We start from the raw sequence: 14802 nt of genomic DNA on the forward strand, positions 1-14802 counted from the left end.
CACTTTAACTCTTCGGTGATACGATTCGATCTTACTTTTCAGTCAGAAACACTGAGGACTTACCTTTAGTTTACTGCGTTTTAATACTACGAATTATTCGTAGGTTTGGTAAAATTTGATATTTTTGTCGCGACACGAAAATAAAAGAAATTGTGTGTGTGTGTGCATAAATTGGTGCATATTTGGCGTCGATTTCGTCTTTTTAAAACTTAATTTAGAGTATAGTCTGTATCTTTTTCTTTTTTGTACTTACTGCTAAAAACTGCTTACTGCGGAAAATTACAGACGGAATTTTAGATTTAAAGACTCTAAAGAAGTCTAAATAGTGCACTCTACAAACAACAAGGTCGCGACTGGCACCTAAAGTCACGAGGTTTGACACTCCTAAATTAAATAAGGTTTGTCTGTCCTTTTCTTATAATATTGGTAAGAAGAAGATGCGAATACTCTAAAAAGAGTAATCGCAGAATAATATATTAGCGCTTAGAATCAGTAGCATTTGTGTTTGTAGTTGGCTGTAATTCGGCTAAGAGAAGATAGTCCCGGCAGGCTAAATGAGGTTAGTACTCTCTACCCGTTTGTTTGGAAGATACGCCATTATAGTAATTTGTATTGACCTTCGCCGAGTGGCGAGTTAGAACAATGTCACTTATTGGATTACCACAGTTTACGGTGCAGTTTCTTGTATGATATTAAGGTCATGATTCATAGTAAGGTGAATCTTCTGTTTTGTTCAGGTTTCGATATGACATATATTTGTGATTTTACCCTAAATACACTCTCTTACATACCTAACGTACCAGAGTATATTTTAGGGATTTTAAAGATCAGCTCGACACCTTGGATAGGTTTAATTCATCCAAACTCAACACCTATTAGCAATAAGTAGGTCGAGTCCAAAAAACTAGCATCAACCATTATTACAATCGTAATGGTCGTGGTTGTCTGAATTTATGTTATTCTTGTTGCAACAATGCATTGTAGCCAATAGTGAGCGAGCGTCAACCAATCAGAGGTGATTGCGATCGTGACATTGCAGCTGTCATACTACCGTAATCTACCCGCAGTTTACAACGTTACCAAGAGGTTCTTGTTGCCTCCACGAAAAGTTTATCATATGCTAAAAATGATAGAAATCCGAAATGTCATAATTCATCATCATCATTATCAATCGATAGACGTCCACTGCTGGACATAGGTATCTTCCATCATCTTCCAATGCTGCGCTTTCCAATGCAAGGTGGTCATTCTAGCACCTTAAGATCCCAACGTCTATCAGTTTTTCGAAATATGTGCCATGCCCAATGCTACTACAGCTTCGCGACCCGTTGAGCAATGCCAGTTACTCCGATTCTCCTGCGGATGATCCATCATTTCTGATTTGATCATGTAGATTGTAGAGAAACTCCAAGTATAGCTGTCTCCACCACCCGCTGAGTGATTCTGTCATATAATGCCCGAACAATAACTTGGACCTGAAGCGGTGTAGTGGGAAAAAGTTGGCGAATCCGGGAAGCGATCGTTGACGTATCAACCAATGGCGTGCACCCGCGCCGACTAGTCAACCAATCGTGTGCTCAAGTGCCGGGTACTGTATATATGCAGCTAGATTGTAAGCCTTTGACCTTGTTACAGAGCAGCAGAGAAACGGCGCTGTACATACTGGACTGCGTGTTCTCGGTGACGGTGGTGGGCTCGCTGGTGGTGTTCGTGTGGCGCGGCTCCTGGGCGCTGCTGGACATCTTTCTCTACCCGCACGACCAGGTCAAGTCCTTCTGGACATCATTGGTGAGCATTTTTTACCTTTTATATTATTTATAGTTCGGCAAAGTCAAAAGGAAGGATTATATTTTAGAAGTTCATGTATGTACTAGCTGATGCCCGCAGCTTCACCCGCGTGGATTTAGGGTCTGAAATCCCGTGGGAACTTTCTCGTGGGATTAAAAAAAAATTACGCAAATCGGTTCAGAAATCTCGGAGATTTCGGTGTACATAGGTAGAAAAACACAACTCCCTTTTTGGAAGTCGGTTAAAAAAGTAGCCTATGTTACTCCCTGGCCAATCCTCTACTTGACTGTGAAAATCCCGTCAAAATCGGTTCAGCCGTTCCGAAGATTAGCCTTTTAAAACAGACAGACAGACAGACAGACAGACAGACAGACAAAAATTAAAAAAAAATGTGATTCAGTTATGGTATCGTTCAAATAACCATTTGAGCTTAATATGAGGTAGTTATTTTGAAATTACAGACAGACACTCCAATTTTATTTATTAGTATAGATTTATGTATGTTTGTATCAGATTCTTTGTGTTCCTACGTACCGCCTAAATTACAGGGCCGATTTTTATGAATGAGGTGTCAATTATTATGAACCGGGTGACATAGGCTACATTTTATACGAAAAATTGACCTGACGTATGTTACATCCAAAAAAGCGAATAGTAGTCGGGTTTTAGTGATGTTTAATTTTATCTTGTAAGTTTATACTATCAATAAAACTTGTAAACACTGCTTTTATTGTCACGTAATTTTGGTTCAATTCTGTTATATGCAGTGGCTCTAAACTAAACTAAACGGACAGGTTTAAATTAGGTATATGCCATAATATTCCCCATGGAAAACCTGCCCATTCAGATTAATTTATGACTTCATAAATACAACAGAACTAGCCATATTCTACTTGTTTACCTTTTAAGTAAATTGAGGAAAACTAAAGTAGGTATATAATATACATATGTACAACACATCATGGTAGAAATTTAATTACGCCATAATGAAGCGTACGAAATATTTCTATGCTTTGTCATTCAATGCTAGCTTCGTACATCCTTGTGTTACACCTTTAGTACACTGACGCATTCGCATACGTCAACACTACTAACGCCGTTAGTTCGCATCCGCAAGCGAAACATCAACGGCCTTATATTAAAGCCATAAAGAAGTTTTAATCGTTTCGCGTATGGGAATGCGTCAGTGTACTAACGCCTTAATGGCGGTACAAATAATTTTACGAACAGTAAATAGGTTTTTACAACAGCTGTGAAAAACACTTAGCAGACGGACATATTATCTAAGTGATTCCAGTTTCTTTTGAGTCATGATCATCATCATGATCAACCAATCGCCAGCCCAGTACCTAAGCACGGGTTTCTATCAACATGAGAAGGGTTTAGGCCGAAGTCCACGACGTTGACCCAGTGCGGATTGGCAGACTTCACACTCCATTGAAAACATTGTGGGAAACTCTCAGGCATGCAGATTTTCCTCACGATGTTTCCATACCGTCAAAATTCCGAAAAGTTAACCAACCTTCGACCTCCCGACGTCTTAATCACAAGTCTATCATAAACTCGGTCAAGTGTGAATCTGACTTACACACGAAGTGTCCCGTGAATCGTACAAGAAATAACACTTTTTAATTTTTATGGCTGCCATCTTGAAATTTTTATTATTTGTTGTTTAAGCGGATAATATTATAGTAGAAATATATATTCTGCAAAAATTCCTACTCTACGTATTACGGTTCACACGTTACCGCCCGTTGACAGACAGACAGACGGATGGACGGACTGGCAGCGGAGGCTATAATAGGGTCCCGTTGAAATCCTTTGTATTGAATCCTAGAAACGCTTTTCGAAAAGTTAGCGGTACCCCCGACCTTTTCAAGAAGAGCCCTATCACCGCTTTTCTATTGAACAGATACGGGATACTAAAAATCGGTCAAGTGCGAGTCAGACTCGCACACAAAGGGTTCCGTACCATCGTACAAGAACTTTTGAATTTTTTTTAATCATGGCGGCCATTTTGAAATTTCTATTGTTTGTTGTTATAGCGGCAAAAGAAATACATCAATCTGTTTCACAAACATACATTCTGGGAAAATTCCAACTCTCTACTTATGTACTACTACTACTACATAACTGTCTCTCTACTTGTGTTTATGAGATACAGTCTCCTCACAGACAGATAGACAACTTAGTAATAGCGGATCCCGTTGGCAACTTTCGGGTAGGAAATTCTAAAAATGGTAAATTTTAGCCAGATCCCAGAAGAGCGAAAGACCGTATGTTTTTTCCGCATATGGGTCATACATCGTGATTGAGTCAGTGACCACAATTGGCTCTTCCTCTCCGTTCCCCGACGTACCGCGCCGCGATTATCGCTTCGTAACCGACTTTGAATTTATAAAGTCACTAAGTGGTTTTACCTTCAATTAGCTAATGATTATTTCACTCAACAATCATATTGTCGGGAGGTATAATAATTTGCTATATGGTAAGTCCTTTCCATAGAATTATTAAGCTCTAGTATTTTGAACGAAGTCCCTAATTTCTTCATGGTTTTTTCTCAGAAATCGCACACTTTAGCACAAAAATTTTACTGCCAATGCCCTGTGCTCCCTTTCCATTTATCATCATCACCTTGAAGGTCTTCGGTTAACATTTGCCCAAGGTATTTGAATTTGTAAACTCTATTAGGAACTATTGAGTTTAAATATGAAATAATTTGGATGCCTGGTACCCGCCTTCATGGATCATAATATGATTTCTTCTCTACATTGTATCTTCTTTACATTGTATAGCAAACCATGTAATGCGGTATACTTGCATAGGTACTGCAAGCACCTTACGCAGCTATCATTGCTACGATTTCAATAACATAAGGTTGGCTGAGTTTAAAGCATTCTTACTACAACATTATTCGGTCAATAATGAGAGATTGTTAGCCAATCAGCTGTGCCAATCAGGAATGGAATATTCTCATTGTATTTCACATTGCCGAGGCTGTCAAACTGCGATGCAGACGGTAGGTGACCTACCTACTGTTCGAGTCGTAGCTTTTAAAACTACCATAATAATTATTATGAATAAGACCAATCAAATCGACAGACACTGAGTGAATTTTGGTCGTACCATGTTACATAGGTAAAATGGGAAAACTGATACACTGATATAATTTAACCGCCCCGCTGGCTGGTATGTAGGTTCTCTCTATGACATACTAGGTAATTAGTTAGGTATGCCTACCACATCTAAGAAGGATTTTTGCGAAATTCCAACTGTCTTTCCTTATTAAGGATCTGTATATCTTTAAAAACCTTACTCCATGTAGACGAACTCGCGGGAAAATGCTAGTTGTGCCTATTCTACAGGAAGTTACTATGATGTGTAGGAACTAAACTCATGCGGTTTTATGTGGTTTCATGTTCACTATCTTACTTAATATGACATTGAAAACTCTCCGTGGGATGAACGGACGCCCAGAAATACACACTTATTAGTGACGGGGTATAACTGGAGTATTTACCCTATTAACCAGATCCTGCTAACGATATAATACTCCTTTAACTCCGCTATATTTAGATTCATGACCAGACAGATGGACTTGAAAATTAATGTCCACAAACACAATGATCTTGTTCCCTTTCTAGGTCTAAAAAACCGGTCAAGTGCAAACAGCAAGTCAGTACACACGGGTTCCGTACCATTGAAATCTATAGACTTTTTAATTTTTTAATTTACATGGCTGGCATTTTGAAATTGTATTATTTATTGTTATAGTGGCAATAGAAATACACACTCTATGAAAATTACAAGTCTGTAGTCTCTACCTATCATGGTTCATGAGATACAGCCCGCTGACAAACAGACGGACGGACGGGCAGTGGGGGCTTAGTAGATAATAGGGTCTTTATTAATTATTTACATCGATGATTATTATTTAACAACGGCGACTTTGTTATTGTACATGGGGAAAATTAACCCAAGTTATTTACTTATAGTATGTTACTGTAGTTAAGTAACATACTTATATTTAGTCAATAAACAACAAACAAGCATGTTTATATTTTTCGTATTTTTTTTTGTAAGGGTTACATTTTATCTGAGGCACTCATATTTTGGACGTCAACAAATGCTTTGTTAAGAATGCCAAGAACATTTAACGATACTTTGTTTTTGCAAGCAATGTCATCATTAGCAAATCTATATTAATAACTGATATATTATAGGTTACAGTAGTTGAGTACACGGGGATCTATCAGTGAAAGAATTTTCAGAATCGGATCAGTTCTGGAGATCACTTCCTAAATCCAAACTTACAAACTCTACCTCATTATAATATTAGTGCAGATATACACTAGTGTTAGATATCAGTCAAAATTACCAAATCGTTGCATACAACATTGTGGAAGGTTTTCATCGAATGTATGTCAGATAAAATCATGAGTTCAAGGTAAAGTCCAATGTCTATACGATTTTAATAACGAAATGTATATAGGGTTGCTACACAGAGTTTTGTTTTTGATGAGAAATTTTGACCCTCAATAAAAGCAAAAATTAACAAACCCTGACTCTGCAAGTCAGTTTGTCAACTTTACACCTTTACCTTTACAACTTTTACATTTGTCATTGAGAATAGTTATGCACCCCACTTTGTTTTACAGTAACTTTAACCGCATTAACTCTTAAGTTATCTAGTGGTTTTTTTCATACTCGTTAAATGTAAAAATATCGCAGATACCGAAGCGAATTTTCGCATAATATCCATCGCAAGAACAAGATAAAGTTGAAAACTAAAACCCGACGGCGATCGTTATAATAATCGCTGAAATATTATAGTAAAATTGTTTTTCTGTCGCGAATTAAAACTCATTTAAACATTTATACTAGCCCTATCTTAATCTGTAATATAAAATCTGTCTTAATAATAGTCACAAAATCACTCCATCATAATAATAAAAACGTAGATTACGATTTATCGTTTGTTATCTGTCCGAGTTACTGATATATGAGTTACGTTATATTACGTCAAACGCCAAATCGGAAGTTACTGCATTTTTCCCGTAATTTCAAGAAAACGTTACGTATACGAATGGATAAAAATGAAACAATTGTTTACTTCTTGAACATAATCCTTCTAATATTATAACCGCGAAATATTGGATGTATGGATGTTTTTACTCTTTCACGCAAAAACTGCTGGACGGATTTAGCTGTTTGGAATGGGGATAGATTATACCCAAGATTATCACATAGGCCTTTTATCTCGGAAAATCAAAGAGTTTCCATGGGATATTTGAAAACCTATATCCACGGGAACGAAGTCATGGTCATCAGCTAGTAGTATTTAGGTATAAGTAGTAGGTACAATGATACAATGGTAACGATTCCCCATATACATACTATAAAATTATAAATAGGAAAGCACGTTCGTCCGGTACCATCTCACGGCTAACCAATCTTCGCGAAATGAGCCATCTTGTATACCCATAGGTTTTTTATACCGAAAAATTTATGCCCATGGCAAACCCGAAAAGAAAAGTTACAAATCCCACGCGGACAAAGTCACGGGCAATATCTAGCAATAAGTATGTTAGCTTTATTTGTCAGTCACACTAATAAATATTATTTAAAGGTGAAACTTTATATGTGTGTGTTACTCTTTCACGCAAAATCTACTGAACAGATTTGGCTGTTTAGTATGGAGATAAATTATACATAGGCTACACATACTTTTTATGCCATAAAATCAAAGAGATTTCACGGGATTTTGAAAAATCTAAATCCACGCGGATGAAGTCGCGGGCGTCAGCTACTAAACAATACAACTGATAACACCTCTCAAATTACATCAATGGACCTTTTAAATAGCATCTTTATCAGCAAGCGCGAGTAATAATATTTGATGGATCACTGAGAGTCGAGACGGCATAAAAGCTGTAATAATTTTATCGAATAATACAATGGATGGGGGTTATCGTAGTACCAAATCTGTTGAACCTATTCCTTAGTCAATTTAAAAATCGGCATAAATTCCTGATTACTGTGTCATGAAAATTAAATATACCTACTCGTATTATAGTACAATTATTACACATTATATTTTTTATTTTATTTTGAGCTAATCTCAGAACCTTATGTGCGGATTTTATTACGGTTTTTATACATTGGCTAAAGAGGGATTGTCTAATTTGTGAAATAAATCGGAAATAATCAGCTTTCGTAGCAGAAAAGCACGTAAAGTGGAATAGATTCTCTCAAGCTATACGTGCGTTTGCTAGTTACACAAGCAATAAAGAGATAGTTACGTCCTATCTTACCTAATGTTTTTCTTATTAATTTTTCATCGGTGCTTGTACGCTGTGAACGCATTTATATTTTTAACCCCCGGCCCAAAAAGAGGGGTGTTATAAGTTTGACTTGTGTATCTGTGTGTCTGTGTATCTGTGTATCTGTCTGTGGCATCGTAGCTCCTAAACTATTGAACCGATTTTAATTTAGTTTTTTTTGTTTGAAAGGTGGCTTAAACGAGAGTGTTCTTAGCTATAATCCAAGAAAATCGGTTCAGCCGTTTGAAAGTTATCAGCTCATTTCTAGTTATTACTGTAACCTTCACTTGTCGGGGGTGTTATAAATTTTTAATTTACACTTGTTATACATGTGTAGCAACATACAGTATATAAAAGACTTTTTCATTCATAAAAAATTCTTACATTATCTAAAACAAGTCATGATTTATCGATTTTCTCCGAACCGAAAAATGAAAACATAAAGATAAGATAAAGATAAAGATTTTACCTACATTACTAAACTTGCCAATCAAATGTGGATCAAACGCATAAAACTTCGATCGATAGCCAATCCCCAATCGCAATCGATAAAGAGGCATGGATGGTAAATATTACAATAAACTAATTCAATATTACAAAACGTAAAGACAACCTAATTACTTAGTTAATTGATATACCTATACTCAATGCACTCTTTAGTTCGTTGAACTATTTGTTTACGATAGCAATATTTACTGATAATGTACCTACTGTTGTGTTGTGTGGGTTAAAAGGCGCGGAAACTTTGACGAGACATTGCTATAACTGGTTGAAAAGGTCTAGAACCAACAATCTTACACTGGAATTCATAGTCAAGATAGGGTCCTTTTGGGGACCGTTCAGACGACATGTGTCATATATTCAACACTAGCTGTGCCCGCGACTTCGTTCGCGTGAAATAGTGACCGCGCTTTATATTATAGCCACGGACGCTCAGGCGCGCGTGATTCTTTAAATTGACATAACTTTTTTATTTATGAACCGATTGACATGAAATAAACACTAAATGCTAAGTGAAGCTTACTACAATATATTAGTGAAAACCGTATGTAAATCGAATAAGCCGTTTCTGAGATTAGCGTGCACAAACACACAGACAAACAGACAAACAGACAAAAAAAAAATTAATTACAATTTCGGGTTCGGCATCGATATAATAACAACTCCTGCTACTTTTTTTTTATATATTTCCATTGTACAGACACCACTTTTCTACAATTTTATTATATGTATATAGATGAGCAGCTGGGTATTAAATAACTAGATGATGCCCACAACTTCGCCCGCGTGGATTGGTGAGATCCCCTGCAGCATCAGGATTGAGGAGTTGGAATCCAAATTTTTTATGGAACAATATCGCAAAGTTGCCTTAACGATTAAAAAAATTACGCAAATCGATTCAGAAATCTCGGAGATATCAAGTATACATAGATAGAAAAACACAACTACTCCATTTTTCAAAGTCGGTTAAAAAAGTAGCCTATGTTACTCCTTGGTTAATCCTCTACTTGTCTGTGAAAGTCCCGTCAAAATCGGTTCAGCCGTTCCGAAGATTTGCATTTTCAAACAGACAGACAGACAGACAAAAATTTTAAAAACGTGTGATTCCGTTATGGTATCGTTCAAATAACCATATGAGCTTACTATGAGGTAGTTATTTCGAAATTACAGACAGACACTCCAATTTTATTTATTAATAAATATAGATTATTATAGTATAGAAGATTACCGCCGTCCATGAACATTTGCAGTACCAGAGGAACCGCCAATGCGTTGCCGGCCCTTGAGGAATTTGTTGGTTTATGCAATGCAGACATCATGCTTGCTTTGTAAATTCTCTTCTCATAGTATTTACATAGGTATTTATGTCTCTAGTTTCTACTCAGTTTCGAAACAAACTTCTATTAGTCCTCATATTACGATGTTTCATACTTTACTTATCTTATGCCTATTGTACCTACTTATCAAAAACATTTAAGTCTCAGTAACAAGTTATTAAGTAATAAAACAACGTGTGCATCTATAAATAAATACTACGTCAAATTGTTGCAGAATTCAGAATAAATAAAGAAGTGGTAAAGGAACGTGTCGGCTCGCAGGTGTGTCGTGAAACATAAATGTGCGTAATCATAGAAAGGAATGTATTTTCAACGTGTTGGAGATTCATTAATGTTTTTTTGGATGCTAGATTAATATAAACTGTTAAATTCTTTAAACAATGTCTCAGAGTTTATAAATATCGTTGATACGCTGTTGTCCCGATTAGGGTTGTCAGGCAGATTCGGTTTTAGAAGGATTTGTCTAGTTGTATATAGCCATGTCCGACCAAATATACATATTTACGTATGCCTGTCTGTATTTGTTAGCCTTTTTGGCAGTCTACTTAATGCGTTGCAACTTGCACGCAACGCAAGCAGAGCAAGTGAAGCAATACGAAATATGCCAATCAATACATAATAAACATTATTTTTTTTAATTATAAAAGTTATGACTTATTTCTAACTTTAAAAACATAGTCCGGCTTTAAAAAAAAGGTATGTCTATTGAAAAGACAGATCAAGTGTGAGTCGGACTCGTATGCGAATGGTTCCGTACCATCGTACAATATATAACACTGTATACCTACCTTGATTTTAATTTTTCAATTTGCATGGTGGCCACTTTGAAATTGGTTATCTTGGTTTTTTATCATATTTTGTTGTTATAGCGGCAATAGCAAAAAACACACTCTATGAAAATTTTAACTCCACCTATTACAGTTTCTCCTGTTTTAAGGGGAAATCATCCGGCTTGATATAGCACCGAGTATTTTGTATTCTAGATACCATTTCTATTATCATTAATAGTTCTGTGTCTATTTATTTACAGTTATTTATGTCGCCTGGTCTTTTCCACTCTTCTTCAAACATAATAGATATATTTAAATTGACAAACAAATCTCACTAAGCCTCCAATTAAGGTTTTAAGTTTAACGACAATTATATTATCGTCTCAATCTTCATCCGCGTGTAGGTGTACCTTTGTACACTGATAAGAGAATAATAAAGTGTTTGTATAAAGATCAACTGAGGCGCCGCTAAAAGTATTTACAGACGTGGCAATAAGTAACAGCGCCTAAGAGCACCAAAACAGTTTAAATACAAAAAAAAAACACTTTTTCAAAAACTATGAAAAACTAATTTGTGTAAACAAATACAAGTGCTCACATGCATTCTCAGTCTCACATCCTATAAGACGGCAATTCGACCCGAGCAAAGAGAATTCAGACGTAGGATCATCTTCTTTTTGACCCAATGCAATTATGTGCAACAACGCAAGTTAATGACGGACAATGCCATCTACACATCATTTAGTAAACCACATAATTATTCAATCATGAACATTTTAATTTCTTATTTTGTGATGTAACCACAAATTCACAGCTTTCGGATTTTATCCTTTACCTACTTGTGTAAGACCTACCAACCTGCCAGATGATTCTAGGTCAATGGGAAGTACCTATAGGTTGACAGACATGACAAACAGGCAGACAGACAGACAACGAAGTTAAAGGGTTCCTTTTTCCTTTTGAGGTACGGTACCCTAAAAACCGATTTGTAAATTGGCAATAATTAGAATGTCTCTAGATGTTATTACACAATAATAAAATAATCAGTTGACTAATAAGAAAATCTCAGTGCACTTAGTGATTGTGTGTCTGTATGTACCCACATATTTCGTTAATTGTTTATACTTAGGATGCGATTAGTATATTTGCTATCATATTATAATTAGGGTGAGACACCTAATTGGTTGTGAAATAACATTTTGTGTAATAATTACAACTTGTTTATATACATTTTAGTTTTTTAAATGCTTATATCACAATTTATCATACATACTAAGTGGTATGTGATGAATAGAGGTCAACCGAACTTATGACCTTTCGTAAAAAACTCATACTTAACTAACAATAACTGATGATTTACTTACTCGTAGTGATAATAATTTTAAGTGCGTATAATTTGTTTAAGTATAGGTTATGAGGTCGTTAACTGTCATTATTATCACGCGTTAGGTATCTTGGATTTTATCTAGATCGACGTCTGACGTGGAAGCATCACATAGATCAAAAAAGGAATGAACTAAACACTCGATTCAGGAATTTGCTTTGGTTGCTTGGTCGGCAATCCACGCTAACGCTTAACAACAAAGTACTTGTTTACTGCACTATATTGAAACCCCTTTGGCTGTATGGCATACAATTATGGGGCACAAGCTGTAAGACCAATATCATGCGCATTCAAAGGGTTCAAAACAATATACTAAGGACAATTACTGTCGCGCCCTGGTTTACACGCAACGAGGAATTACACCAGTATCTTCATATGCCAACTGTTTGCTGAGGAAATAAACAAGTACTCCAAAAGCCACAAAGTTCGTCTTCCCAAGCATCCAAACCCACTTGCCAACTCACTTCTAGCCGCCCCCAGAGTTAAAAGATTAAAACGAGCTGACGTGCTCGATATCTGATGGACGTTGGAGCAATGGCCCTTCCGTTTTAAATCTCAAATTTAGCCCAAATAATCTGCTTATAGTCCCCCGACTGATTGCAGATATTAACAGGAAAAAAAAAATTATACGCGATATCGCAATCCTGTTGGCACATGCAGGCGAAGGTGGTATATTGACAGGATCGCAAGGTATCCGGATTCCGGATGTTCTTGAAATCCTGCGATCCAAGAATTGCGATACATTATTGATAGTATAAAACTCCCCTATGACCGATCATGTAAAAGTCACAGTTTTCAATTCATCCGTTTTGAAATACACCCCGTATCGAAATAGGTCTTAAAAGATAAAAATTCGACCTCATCCCTTTAACGCGTACCTCCCTAAGCCTCACCGAGTTTGTAGTTGTAACTTGTATCATAGCTGTTATAGTTAGGTACCTACTCCTTGAATTATCGTCGAGGATCTAGTAGCTCAGCTAGTAGTGGGGTCAGAAAATACTAGGGTGGGTGGCTAGCCATAACTATAAGCACAGACCAATATTGCATAATATGTCAGGTCATTAAATTTTTTAATTTACGAATTTTGTTTGTTTGTTATTACATAAAAATTATTTTTACTTAAATTACACACGCTGTGGCATTGATACGCTTTCATATTATAAAACTACATAAAAAATTCTTTATTCGCCAGGTAGTAGGCTACTCTCTGGTGATACTAACGTTCGCTGCGCAAGCGCCGGTGCGGTGGGCGGTGGCCAAGTTGCACGGCGCGCCGAGGCTTCTGCTGGCGGATGTCTACCATCTCATCTCGTTCTTTGCTACCGTCAACGTGTGGCGAGGAATATGGGGCTTGCTGGATGTTTATTTCTTCCCAGGTAACTATTAGTTTCACAAGGAACAGCATGCTTAATCGGCTCTTACAGCCAACACCAAAACGGACCAATATGTATGGTACAACGTGTGCAGCTTGCGATATAGCGTCGTCCCGCTATTACAACATGCAGAAAAGGTAAGTTTAATCAACACGCACTACCACCACACAATCTAAAACACACCGAACTCCGAAGCATCTTCAGGAGATGTTGACTCTATACAATGCACAGTTGCAAAAAATTAAGAAGTGTACTATATTTTAACAACGTAACTAACAAAAATGTGTTAAAATAAATAAGTTTAGCATTAACTTAGTTTTGTCTGGCTTCAGCAGTCGTCAGTTACGACCCTCCCTGTTGGCAAACCGTACCGCCAGGCACCAAGCAATACATTGTCTGAAGGAGATCACGCAGAACCCGATTAGGGGTATGGATGGTCTCTCTTCCAAATTAGCCCTCTGCAATGTTAAACTGCATCATCAGATGAGATCTGGTCTAACTTGTAGGTACCTACACCCTGTACTCTATCCGTATGGCATATACCGTTATAGAGTAAAGAAAAATCTAGGAACACTCTATTCAGAAAATAATATATTTTAGCATTAATTCTCGATACTGTTGTTAACAGATTCGCCCAAACTCAGCAACTGGAGTTCGCACATCGTCAGCCTGGTGCTGCTCATCCTCCTTAACTGCTCCAACTCCATCCTGGTTCGAGGAGTCTACATCGACGCCGAGGAGCCCGCGGGTGACTGCGTGGAGTTCCCTTGCCACTACCTGAGACTGTTCTTCCAGAAGGAACGGGTCAAGAAGAGACGCAAAACTGTAGAAACATCTTCCGCGGCCAATGCGAGGAAAGTGGAGGAAGCGAGTGTGCCCTTACAGATTCCTGAGGAGAAAGTATAGTAGACATTTTCTATGTATAGTATAGTTTAAGTACATACAAATCGGCACTGATTGTTAAAATGTCTTTGTTACCGTGTAATTGGGTGGACCGATCTAGACGTAGGTTAACCATCCGCCTGGTAAACGCCGGGGTGGACGTACGAGTACCTAACTTCGTTAGTACATTTTGTGGCTGATTCAGTTGTAGGTACTCAATTTCTAACTAAACTAAACTAAAATGGGGACTTCGTCTGTGGTGGCGTTTGCTGGCGCGTGTGTTGTGACTTTTTGGAGTGTTTTCTTTTGTTAAAACTGACTAGAAAACGCTCTAAGGGGGTGCTGTGCGTATGTCGGCGCGCGCCGGCACAGACGGGATCCATATACTTGTATAGTTTAACTAACTTGTTACAAATAACTACAAACTTGACATTGGCTAATCTT

The 14802-nt window shown here is 37.2% G+C and overlaps 1 protein-coding gene across 10 annotated transcripts in view; it reads left to right on the forward strand.

The window, feature by feature from the left end:
- Positions 1-14681, forward strand: part of LOC123869297 — a 39724-nt gene extending 25043 nt beyond the window's left edge. For 4 of the 10 annotated variants that reach the window (XM_045912157.1, XM_045912160.1, XM_045912159.1 and 1 more), the window contains 3 exons: positions 1636-1788; positions 13296-13479; positions 14105-14679. In XM_045912157.1, coding sequence (XP_045768113.1) covers positions 1636-1788; positions 13296-13479; positions 14105-14382 — 615 coding nt within the window. In that variant the 3' untranslated portion in view covers positions 14383-14679. Of the gene's footprint in view, positions 1-1635; positions 1789-13295; positions 13480-14104 lie in introns of all 10 variants that reach the window. The other 6 variants (XM_045912155.1, XM_045912156.1, XM_045912154.1 and 3 more) reach the window with 4 other exon arrangements.
- The last annotated feature ends 121 nt before the right edge of the window (positions 14682-14802 follow it).

Source organism: Maniola jurtina, chromosome 11 (genome assembly GCF_905333055.1).
Source record: "Maniola jurtina chromosome 11, ilManJurt1.1, whole genome shotgun sequence".
NCBI lineage: Eukaryota > Metazoa > Arthropoda > Insecta > Lepidoptera > Nymphalidae > Maniola > Maniola jurtina.